We start from the raw sequence: 12,474 nt of genomic DNA, 5'->3' as shown, positions 1-12,474 counted from the left end.
AGAGATTCTTTTGGGCTCTGTGAATAGTTACCTTGTCCTCAATGATGGCAATGATGTCTCCAACTGTCTCAAAGTCCAGCTCTTCACCTGTGTAGGACACAGCAATATCCATCTTCTCAGCCAAATCTAAATCTTCCTTCCCATCTATGCTGGGAGGCTTTGATCCTCCAGGAGCCTCGGCTACCCCTGATCGGAAACACTCTTCTTTGATAGAATTGATGATCATGGAGATTTCACTGCTATCCATGGAAACAGTCACAGTATGTGGATCCCCCACAGCCTCCATGGGGACACAGGTGTCAGGCTGACTCACTGAATAACAGGAAGAGAAAAGAATTTCAGAAGCTTATCTAGTACCAAGTGACCACCTGGAGATCAACCAAGGCTATAGACAGATGTCAAGTACCCACACACTTAAGCTCAAAAAGTTACCTTAGATCTGCATCTGCCTATGTTTTTTGGTTCCCACTTTTATCTAGAAAGTAGGGTGAACACACATTCTCAAGCCTACTCATATGTGTACACTTAGCCCCTTTCCCCCAACACATAAATGCCCGCCCACATCTTTTCATTCTTGTTTTTCTAAGGATAGAAATGTCCATGGAGAACAGGACAGAAGCATCTGAATTGGAGATGATGCTCTTGGTCAGCTTTCTCTAACTGAAGCTCGAGATGAAATTTTGGACCTAGTGGCTGCTCAGGGCGTGGGTCAGGGACGCACCTGGAGCTACACTCTCAGGAGTGGAGACAGCCGGAGCAGAGGATGGTGCTGGCAGCGCAGGCATCATGACAATGGTAGCCTGGGACACAGACTCTACAGGGGGTGGCACAAGTTTAACTGGAGGTTCACTGGCAACAGTAGTGAAGGAAGCAAGAGGAGTGGTGAACTGTGTAGGACCAGCTTCTAAAAGCCGGGAAAGAGTAGGAGCACCTAACAGACAAAGAGGTACACAAAATGAGGTAAGAGGAAAGCACATGAATACGAAGCAAGAGCCACTTTAAGACTCAACCAAGAAAAGTTTTAGTCTCAAAGGATGAAAGGAACTCTTCTTTTTTTTTAAGTAAGCTCATTATCTATTTCCTTACTTTTTCCAACCTTTCTAATAAAGATCTTCTTCCAAGTTAGGAATAAACCAAAATACTAGAACACACAGTGTGTATGAAAAACGGGTAGAAATTTTTCACTGGAAGAAAATCAAACAATAACAACAAAACCACGAAAAACTGGTATGAATAAATCTGTCACTTCTGCTGCAGTTAAGCATGCTGTAAACCACCCAAGTTCAACACCATTCAAATATCAATAACAGGTTTGATATTTTGTAAAGCTTTTCTCTTTGCTTTACTTTTTCTATCTCACTCAATTCTCTCAACATCCTTGTAAAGTACATTATGTTGCAATTAATAAAAAAGCAAACTGGAGCTCAAGAGTTAAGTCATCTCACCAAGGTCACAAAATCAGTAATGTAGGAAGCCTGAGACTCAAGTCCAGTTCTCTGGCTCCAAATCTTGATCCCCTATACTACAGCCTCAGATAGCTCTAGCGCCTTTCCATAATTTTGCAAGCCCCAGAGAAGCAGCTTCACTACTAACTTCACTATTCTTCTCATCATTATCTACGCTGTGGTCATCCAGAGATATTACTATTTTGAAGACAGAATGGATTTACAATCTGGGGCACTATGTGGTTTAATAGGTAAGGTAGCTCCAAAAAAAGTTGGGCTTTACATCTAGGAATGACAGTTGCTTATTATCAGAGGCTAGAAACCAAAGATAGTCAATACTAAGATTAACATCTTTGAAGTAAAGTAGATAATGGAAAAGTACTGACTTACCTGAGGCAGCAGGGGAGGCTGCAACAGTGTTGGGTGTTTGCTGCATCTCCCCACTATGTATCATGGGAAGAACCCCGCCTACCTCCAGGAGGACACCTGTACTGTTCAAGTGGCCAGAAGCCACAGCCATTTCACTCTCATTGACCTATTAGGGAAGAACAGAGGTGAAGGATACACTCAAGCTTTCCTTTACTACCACTTCCCAAAAAAGCTTCAGCAGTTGACCAAACTTCATGAAGTTAATATCCATAGAGAATAATTTCAGACACAAGGGAAGCTCTACTTTTTAAAACTTATTTGACAAGAGTTCTCTGTAGAAGAGAACCAAAGCAGATGTGGTTTCAGATAACTCAGGACCCGAGGATACTATCAACTTATTGGTTTTTTGTTTCTGTTTTTAAGTTAACATTTAATTAGGAGATCTCTTTCTCTTTTGAACTTTTTTTTTCCATGTCATATTTTAGGTCCCAGGCACTCCCTTCCAAAGTACTAAATCACCACAGCTCTCAAACACCCACAGAAGTCTCCATACCAGTCTGGGGCTAGTAGGCAGGAGGCTGCCCTTCTTCAAGAGCTCTGACAGCAGAGGGGAGGGGGGTGGAGTTGCTTTCTGTCCAAGCATCTTTTTCTGGGGTGAATCATCTGTTACTGGGGTCATGGGGGCTTCTAAGGGTGCAGAGCCTGGAGGAAGGGTGTCAGGAATCCCAGGAAACGAGGTGACTGGGGTACTCGGCAAAGTCCCAGGGGTTACCTAAGAGACAACAGAGAACCTTTATCTGACTTCTCATACTCTGGAAGGTTCCCTACTAATCTGGATGGGTTAGTGTGTCTAACTATTACTTTATTAGTCCTGAGTGTAACTGCCCAGAACCCTCTACCCCTCCTGCTCTCAGCCATATGTTTCTTCCAGGTTTCTCTGTTCCACCCAAACTCACAGTGACCCAAACATTCCACCCAACCTGCCTTTTACAAACTCCTTAACCACTACCAATATTGTATTTATAAGAACACTATCCCTCATTTCAGCAGAAATTTTAAAAAACTAGTTTACTTACAAACAACTTATTTTACCTATCTCTCAAAAGGTCAAAAGGCTCAACATTTTTAGGTCCATCCTTATCTTAAGAGCACAGAACATGGTAAATTAAGTCTTTGGCCTTCAGACCAAGAGAGGAAATTGCCTCTAGGCCAAAAGTGGTTTCCTCATCACTCAGCTGTCTGCTGGCTTATTGCCCCTTTGCTGATCAATTCCTGCAGATGAAAATATACTCACTCCAGAGGTGGCCTCTTCCATAGTGGTTGTGGTCAAGTCTCCAAGTGGATAATCACCTCCTGGGGAGGCAGAATCTATAGGAGAGCGGACCATCACAGTGGGTAATCTCCGAGGGGGTGTCTTTACTGCTTGACGAGCTAAAACATAAAAAGCAACAATTTTTAAGTTTTCAAGATTAAATAAACGAAACTGGTCACTACTCTGCTATTACATAAAAGACAAATAGGGACGTTGCCTAATTAAAGCGGTATTCTACTTGTGGGAGACAGATACCTCTTTTTTAAAAGTTTATTTAAGTAATCTCTACACCCAACATGGGGCTCAAACTCACGGCCCTGAGATCAAATGTCAAATGCTCTCCCAACTGAGCCAGCCAGTCACCATGAGACAAGCAACTTTTTAAGACTCATTTTTCCTAAGCCTAATTCTCACCCTAAGCAAACCCACTGAACTATCTCATAGGTTCTTGGAATAGGAAAGTGGCTTAAACATCCTTCAATATCCTCTTCAACAACTTATTATTACGATTTTGTTTTTGATAAGAGAAAAGACCTCACTGGATCAGAGCTAGAGCTACAAATGCTTATGTTCTTATCCAATGACTGGGCTATTCTTAATCTTATAGAGCTTTGCTTCCTAAAAACTTAATTATATTCAACATCTATATTATCAAGCCTTCGCGTCCTAAAAGGACCCTAAGTCTAGTGAGAACAGAGCAGAGCTCATTTTCCAAGAGTTTCTTCCTGGATATAAAGGGATGTTTTTTTGCGGTAAAAAAGAAGAGGACATAGATAAGTGCACAAATAAAATGGAATTAGTGGATTCTATATTACAATATAGTCTTCAACTGTTATTAACATGCAGTACTGTATATATAGTTAACTGCTAAAGGGAGTCAGGAGGTTCCATTTACCTTGATATGCAGCATCTGTAGCCTTCCTCTTTACTTCAGCCTCCTCTTCCTCCAATTTCTTTTTCCTAAAGTGGGAAGTAAGGGTAAGATCCTAGCCAGCTCTAACTCCTCCACAGGTCATAACACCCTCACAAAGAAATTTCTGCCAGGCTAGCACTCTATGGAGGAAAGGCCTAAAAAGGAATACTTCTCAGCAAAACAGGAAATTTTTAGTGTACTGCCAAACTACCAGCTCTTCATTCAGGCAAACTAAAGCCACTTTTAAGTTAAAATTAAGTTGTATCTTCACACTGAAATATTCCACATTATTGTCTACAACTCATTCTCCCCTCCCAGCTACCAGGCCATGGGGCAGCTTTTCCCTTCCAGAATCACTCAAGACTAAAGGGATGGCAGATGGAGGAGATAAGCCAGAATACTTGAGGAGAAAAGGGGTAAAAACAGAGGAAGGTATACAGAAGGAAGAACAATATAATATAACCCACATCACAATGTCATTGCAAAGCTCATCCAGTCTGCTGTCCATGTGCCCAGCTTGAATTAGTTCTGCATCTCTTTTCAGCCGTCTAGAAATAAAGAGAAATGAGTTAACTGGGTCTTTTAATCTACTATTTAAAAAATTCTGACCGGTATCACAAGTCAGCCCCTTTGGTCTCTCCCAACCATTTGGCATTCCCTCTGCTAAGTACCTATATTTTTCTTGGGTTTCCTTTATCACTTTCTTTAGTTCCTCAACTCGTTCAGCAGTCAATTTCCGAACAATGACATCTTCAACAGTTTCTACCACTTCGCCCTTTTCACCCCTTTTCCGTCTGTAGAAAATTTCAAAACAAAAATGCACATTTGCATAAAAGAACATTTGTTCCCACTCCCACTTGCTTTCTTTGAGCCTCTCCACCATCTAACCATAGACAACTTCTGCTCTATTTTTATCACCCAGTAATATTAATAATATAAAAATATTATTTATATATTATAATCATATATTATAAATTTTTATATATTTAAGTATATATATTTATATATATAAATATATTATATATATTTATATATTATAAATAATATAAAACTGACAGGATTCCTCAGTAAACATTCTCCACTAAAGAGATGTGGCTTGAACACCTGGCTTTGTACTCACTTTGGGGTCTCAGTGGTCTCTAGAAGCTCTGAGTACTGGGAAGCACAATGCTATGAAAAAAAAGTAAAAATATGATGAACAAGCCTGGAAAGGAATGATCTTTCAAAGTTTCAACATCTCAAACTAAGGCTTGCAAAGAAGAGCTATATGTAAGATATGAGTGGTCTCTAGAAGGGCAAATACTTTGCAGTCAAATCAGTTCAAAATACTTAGTACCAGGACATAGAACAGGGAGTCTTCTAACCTAAAATTTACATATGCAAGGAAAACCAACCCAATAGCCAATATGTATAGTTAATATCTACTGAGTAGTTACCACATGCAAGGTATTGCGCTATACGCTTTACTGGTATTGCCTCAACTAAATCTTTACAAGAATCCTGAAGTACCTTTTATCTCTATTTTACAAATGAGACAACTGAGAATCATGGTCTAAAGAGTCTAAGTGACGTCATAGTAAACTCAGATCTTTCTAACTCTCAAGCTTGGACCCTCCTTACCTGTTAGTTACACAACAGGAAAAGTTTATAATATGAACATACATGGGTAGACTGGCTAACAGTGGGGAAAAAAGGAAACTATTCTCAACTCTTCTCTCTTTGTGGTATAAAAGACTTGTGATTAAAGAGCAAGGCCTGGAAGGGAATGCATTTCACGTCTCTAAGACTGCTCTAAAAGAGCACTTGCCATTTGCACCTACATGGATGGAACTAGAGGGTATTATGCTAAGTGAAATTAGTCAGAGAAAGACAAATATCATAGGACTTCACTCATATGAGAACTTTAATGGACAAAACAGATGACCATAAGAGAAGGGAAACAAAAATAATATAAAAACAGGGAGGGGAACAAAACATAAGAGATTCTTAAATATGGAGAACAAACAGAGGGTTACTGGAGCGGTTGTCAGGGGGAGATGGGCTAAATGGGTAAGGGGCATTAAGCAATCTACTCCTGAAATCATTTTTGCGCTATATGCTAACTTGAATGTAAATCAAAAAACATAAAGTAAAAAAAAAACAAAAACAAAAACAAAAAAACTCACAGGAAAAAATAAATAAATAAAAAATAAAAGAGCACTTGCTTGGAAACTTACTTTTTGAGAGAACCAGTCTGGAGGGCGGCCAGGTTCTGCAAAGGGCTTGATTGCTCTGCTAACTGATACCCTACACAAAATGAGAAAAGCCTATTACACACTAAATAGAAAAAAAAAAAAAGGGCGGGGGTGGGGGTTGAGGGGAAGCTATGCTAATAGTTCAAGGTTTGGAGTACAAAATTTAGAATAAATAAATTGCCACCAGAAAGTATTCTAGAATATGTGACTATGGAAAATGACACAACTACTTTAAAATCATTTAGAGGTAAAGAATCATTGTGAAACTGTTCTCCCAGGTGATGTATTTCCTGGCTGAAGTGAAGGTATTAGTCTAGTACATCATCATTTCTGTTCATTTGAGAAAGTATTTTCATGTTGATTTTGGCTCTTTTAAAGAGATCTGTCTTTTGAAAATCAGTTTGTAATATATTTCAGACTAAAAAGTTATCTTATAGGGTGCATGGGTGGCTCAATTGGTTAGCGTACATACAACTTCAGCTCAGGTCATGATCCCACAGTTTGTGAGTTTGAGCCCCGCATCAGGCTCTGACAGTAAGGAGCCTGCTTGGGATTTCTCTTTGGCACTTCCCCACTTCCACTCTGTCAAAATGAATAAACTTAAAAAAAAATTTTTTTTAATAAAAAAGTTATCTTTAGATCCATTAATACAACTCATAGGAATGTAATATAAAAAAATAACCTAACAGGGGTGCCTGGGTGGTTCTGACTCTTAGTTTCAGCTTAGGTCATGTTCTCAGAGTACCATGAGTTGGAGCCCCATGTCAGGCTCTGTACTAGTAGAGTGCAGTAGAGGCCCCCCTCTCTGCCCCTCCCCCACTCGCACTCTGTCTCTCTCAAAATAAACTTTAAAAAAATAGTAATAATCCAACAAAAAAGCAACTACCAAGAAGAAAGCATGATATGGACTTGATCAGAACAACAGTTAAGTTTTTCCTAAATGCCTGCAAGGGATTTAACTTATGGCATTTCACCTCAACAAAACATTAAAATAGACCATAAAAATAATTATAAAATGTATGTAGCAAAAAGAAACATATGTACTACATAATAGTAAGTGAAAAATGAGACAAATTTCGGCTATCATGTAATCAAGCAATCTTTTAAAAAGTTGTAGATTAAAAAGACAGAAATAAAAACAAGACTAGAATGGGATCACAGTGGTATGTAAAGGGGCTTTAATTGTGTCTATGTTTATTTCTTTAAAAGGATGTGAAGAAAATATGACAAACTATTAAGATTTATTAAATCCAGGTACTGGATACATGGATATCCTATCTTATTCTCCACACTATATGGTTAAAAAACTACATAACTTTAAAAAGAAAAGTTTTTTTTCAATTTGTGTTGAGATAATGGTATCACACAGCTCTTTTCCTTTATAATATTGCTATTATGATATTGTTATATGGATAGCTATCAACAAAAAATAAAGTTCGATACATAATTTACACCTTGTACCAAGAAAAGCCCCAAATGAACCAAAGATTTAAATGTTAAAAAAAATTTTAACTAGGGGCACCTGGGTGGCTGTCAATTAAGCATCAGTTAAGGACTAAGTTAATCCCTGCTTGGGAGTGTCTCTCTCCCTCTCTTTGCTCCTCTTGCGCACCTGTTCATGCGTGCTCTTGTGCTCTCTCAAAATAAATAAACTAACATTAAAAGAAATTTAACCATGGAAGTACTCGAAAAAATCATAGAATTATTTTATAATCTCAGACTAGAGAAGAACTTTCTAAATAGGTCACAAAATCCAGGACCTGTCAAAAAAAAAATTATTAATAAACTAAGTGTATTTTAAAAGTCTTAATGTAAAAATATTACCACAAGAAAAGACAATGGCACACTGGTTTTTAAAAAAATGCATCTCATAGCTCAAACAAATGGCTAATCTCCCTAATATGTAAGGAGCCCTCTCCCAAGTAATGAGAAAAGACAAATAATCAAGAAGAAAAATGGAAGAAGGCATCTTACAAAAAAAGCACTATAAACAGCTCTTTAACACACAAAGATATTCAACCACACTCAACATAAAAGTAAATGAAAAATATAAAAATATGAGAACCATTTCTCACCTTTTATAATATTGTGAAAGATCAAACCAAAAAACAAGCATTGTGATATATTACCAACGGGAATATAAATCGAAACAATTGGAGTAGGTCAATTTGAAATATTTATCAAATTCTGTATCATATATTCTTTGACCCAATAATTCTATTTTTATTTTACATACAAATATGCAAAGTCATATTTGTATTATGAAATGTCCATCAATAGAATACCAGGTAAATAAATTACAGTTACCTTTATCACCATACTACACAGACACTTAAGAAAAAACAGAACGAGACAGAGCTTCACATACACTAAGTTACAGAAAAAAAGACAAGCAACAGCAAGGTAAAGAACAGTATATATAGCATAAAACCATTTATGTTTACAAAGTAGGAGGAGAGGGGTGCTTGGATGGCTCAGTCAGTTTAAGTGTCTGACTTTGGCTCAGGTCATGATCTCTCGGTCCCTGGGTTCCAGCCCCATGTCGGGCTCTGTGCTGACAGCTCAGAGCCTGGAACTTACTTCAGATTCTGTGTCTCCCTCTCTATCTGCCCATCCCTCACTCATGCTCTGTCACTCTCCCTTTCAAAATTAAACATTAAAAAAAAAAAAAAGGAGAAAAAAACATATATTTGCTAATGTATATAAAATCAATGCCAGAGAAACACAAGTAATGAAACTCTAAGAAAATGCTAACACTGGTAGATGAGGTATAGCAATGGAAGACACTGTGTGCCATTCTGAACTTGGAAACTTATGATTTAGTACCTCCAAAAAAAGAAATGCAATTTAAAATTTCAAAGTTTTACTTAAGTGTTCTTATACTATTTTTAATTTGTGATTTATCAAATTAGTGTGATGCATTTTGTCTTGGGGTTTACCATTTAATTTGGTTTAAAAACAGCTATTACCTAGGATATCCAGATTTCACCTTTAAAAAGTTATTTGAAGGGGCACCTGGGTGGCTCAGTCGGTTAAGTGTCCAACTTTGGCTCAGGTCATGATCTCACAGTTCATGGGTTCGAGCCCCACATCAGGTTCTGTGCTGACAGCTCGGAGCCTGCTTTGGATTCTGTGTCTTCCTTCCTCTCTCTCTGCCCCTCCCCTGCTCATGCTCTCTCTCAAATATAAATAAACATTAAAAAAAAATTTTAAGTCATTTGGAAAATATATAAAGCTGCAGAAATGTTAAGTGTAACCAGTAATGGTGCCTCTGTAGACTCATTTGAACAATTAAAATAGTAGAGATGTGCCACAAAACACAAATTTGTTTATTAAATAATTAACAGGCTTAAGACAAGTAAAAGGTGTCTTTTGATTCTGAGGAAAAACAAGCAAATGTTAAAAATAAAAACGGGTACGTCCTAGAAAAAAAAAAAAAAAAAAAGATTGGAAACCAGAGTCCTTAGTTTCTGGTCTCTAAAAAGAAATAGTGAGTGCCAAGACAATTTCAATAGGGAAAGAACAGTCTTTTTAACAAAGACTGGAGACTGAGACAACTGCAAATCTACATGTAAAAGAGATCCCCGTCTTACAACCTACAGAAAGATTACTCAAAATGGATCACAGACCCATATATAGAGAGCTAAAACTATAAAGCTTTGGGGATGCCTGGCTGGCTCAGTCAGAAGAGCATGCGATTCTTGATCTCAGGGTTGTGAGCTCGAGCCTCCCACAATGGGGGGAGAGATTAAATAAAAACATAAACAAAATAAACCTAGCTTTGAAAACACAGAAGTAAATGGTCTCTTAGCTATGATACCAAAAGCATAAGCAACACAAGAAAAAATAAATTGGACACATCAAAATTAAAAACTTTTGTGCCATAAATTAAACCAATCAAAAAAAAAATGAAAAGACAACACACAAAAGAAAAATTTGCAAATTATCTGACAAGCAATTTGTGTCCAGAATATTTACAGAATTCTTAAAGCTCAATAAAAATATAGATAATCCAAAGGATCTGAGCAGACATTTTCCCAAAGACAGACAAATGACCAATAAGCACCTGAAAAGATGCTCAACAACATTAATTATCAGGGATATACAAATCAAAACCACAATGAGATACCATTTCATACCCACTAGCATGACACACAGTTAAGTGTTGTCAAGTATACAAAGAAAATTCATTGCCTGTGGGAATATAAAGACGATGGGGCCCTTTTATTTTTAAAATTTTTTTTAAATGTTTACTTACTTGTGAGACAATGCGAGAGACAGAGTGCAAGCAGCAGAGGGGCAAACAGAGGGAGACAAAAAATCTGAAGCGGGCTCCAAGCTCTGAGCTCTCAGCCCAGAACCCCACGTGGGGCTCTAACTCATGAACCCTGAGATCATAACCTGAGCCAAAGTAGGAGGCTTCACCGACTGAGCCACTCAGGCGCCCTAAAATGGGGCCCTTTTAAAACATAGTTCTGCTATTCCTCAAATTTCATTTATATGAAATCTCCAGAATAGGCCATCTAGAGAGACAGGAAGCAGACGGGGTATTTGCCTGAGGGTGTGTGTGGGAGGTGGAGAGGAGACTGTCAAGTGGCAGCTTAAGGAAGGGATAAGAGACTGCTTTTAAGAGTAATGAAAACGTTCTAAAATTAGTCTGTGGAGATGATTACACAACTCTGTGAATATACTAGGTTACTTTTATGGTATTTGAATTAAATCTCAATAAAGCTGTTAAAAAACAAATACTGCTTAAAGGTTAGTATGATTAACTGTAAGACTGCACCAGTGTAATAAAAAAATACCCAACAGTTTCTAAGACCCAAGAAAGCAGCCATCTTAGATGCCTTACCAATTTTGATCTCCACTCCTCATAACCGAAGAGGCTAAACAGAGCTTCTCTCGGATGGACCATGGCTCTGTAGGGCCAGTACTCAGCAGCTTGTGTTCTAAAAGGAGAAAAGTCTTAGAGAACAAGCCACCCAGACACTAGTTCTAAGGCCCAAAGTAAGGACTAAAAGCCTAATGCAAAACATCCCGGATTCTAAGAACAAAATGTGTTACTATCACCGAATATTTATTTTCACCTAAGAAAATACCACCGAACGATTGGCAATTACATGCGAAATGCACTGAATATCTGGCAAAACTTTTACTTCTTCAAATGACATGGCTACCGTTTTATTCTAAAAATGTAAGGGGGAAGGTCAGAGTAAGATAAGGCACTTCCCGGAGAGGCCCAGTTTTAACATTATTTTATTCAAATTTGAACGCAAAGGCTTCTTCCCAGGATTCCGAGCGGCCACCCGCTCCTCCACCCCGAGCCTAGTGCCCTGCCTCCTCCTTAGCATAAACTTGTTTACTTCTCTCAGTACCTCCTCCCCCAAGTAGCTGTCGGGCCTAAAAGACCTTTTCAGTGTATCCAACAGAGGAAAATGGCTGAGACGCAGAAAACGCAGTTTCCCTAGTGGCCGAAAAAACTAACAGTTCAAGTACCCTGTTTCTGTGGGAGATAGAGTACGGGCCTCAAAAACGTTGGTCAGAAAACGAATGGCTTTTGGAGATCAGGCTACTCCGTACGGCTACCGGCATTTCTTCGTCTGCACACCCAAGACTCCAGAACCCCTTTATCTCTCACCCCGCAGAGCTCCCAAACACACAAAGATTTGCCGAGCTGCTCCTCTCAAATCTCCGCAGCCTCCCTGAAACACAAGACCCTTCGCTTCTGGGCGTCTAGTCGTTGGTCTTCACAGTACGATCGAGCCCAGGTCTTTGAAGACCCTGGGTTCTTAAGCAAATCATTGCACCTGTTCCCTAAGCGCGTGACAGAAATGTGGTGCCTACTCTCGGGTCTAAGAGGCCTTCCACACAAAAACATCGGACATACTTACTACCCGTTCCTGTCGCCATCTTGGCCCCGAAGACTCCAATCCCCTCCCAGGGAGGACTACCAGGTGGGGCTTAAGCCCGGGAACTCTGGGAAATAGAGTCCCGACGCTTGTACGCGATGCCTCCTGGGAAGCGTAGTCCCAACCTTCAGGACGAGCAAGCTCCCTAAACCAGGTTTTTTGAGCGATCTTAGGAAGCAATGTGCTAAAATGGATGGCTCTGAAGCCTCAGAATTTCCTTTAAGTTTCTTAGAAAAGAAACGCGTGTATCCAAGGAAAAGTGTTAAGCGCGAAAAATTCTAGGCTTTCCCAA

The 12,474-nt window shown here is 38.9% G+C and overlaps 1 protein-coding gene across 4 annotated transcripts in view; it reads right to left on the bottom strand.

Moving 5' to 3' along the window:
• The window catches only part of BRD8 (bromodomain containing 8), a 26,411-nt gene extending 13,937 nt beyond the window's left edge, over nucleotides 1–12,474 (bottom strand). For 2 of the 4 annotated variants that reach the window (XM_058735521.1, XM_058735532.1), the window contains exons 1-12: nucleotides 12,165–12,463; nucleotides 11,126–11,222; nucleotides 6,256–6,325; nucleotides 5,160–5,209; nucleotides 4,711–4,833; nucleotides 4,507–4,587; nucleotides 4,022–4,086; nucleotides 3,109–3,245; nucleotides 2,368–2,586; nucleotides 1,836–1,980; nucleotides 722–931; nucleotides 32–312 (exon numbers count right to left, since the gene is read on the bottom strand). In XM_058735521.1, the coding sequence (XP_058591504.1) occupies nucleotides 32–312; nucleotides 722–931; nucleotides 1,836–1,980; nucleotides 2,368–2,586; nucleotides 3,109–3,245; nucleotides 4,022–4,086; nucleotides 4,507–4,587; nucleotides 4,711–4,833; nucleotides 5,160–5,209; nucleotides 6,256–6,325; nucleotides 11,126–11,222; nucleotides 12,165–12,183 (1,497 nt within the window). In that variant the 5' untranslated portion in view covers nucleotides 12,184–12,463. Of the gene's footprint in view, nucleotides 1–31; nucleotides 313–721; nucleotides 932–1,835; nucleotides 1,981–2,367; nucleotides 2,587–3,108; nucleotides 3,246–4,021; nucleotides 4,087–4,506; nucleotides 4,588–4,710; nucleotides 4,834–5,159; nucleotides 5,210–6,255; nucleotides 6,326–11,125; nucleotides 11,223–12,164 lie in introns of all 4 variants that reach the window. The other 2 variants (XM_058735514.1, XM_058735541.1) reach the window with 2 other exon arrangements.

Source organism: Neofelis nebulosa, chromosome 1, assembly GCF_028018385.1.
Source record: "Neofelis nebulosa isolate mNeoNeb1 chromosome 1, mNeoNeb1.pri, whole genome shotgun sequence".
NCBI classification, from domain to species: domain Eukaryota; kingdom Metazoa; phylum Chordata; class Mammalia; order Carnivora; family Felidae; genus Neofelis; species Neofelis nebulosa.
Note: the sequence above shows the minus strand (reverse complement) of the source record. Positions and strands in the feature narration are given on the sequence as shown.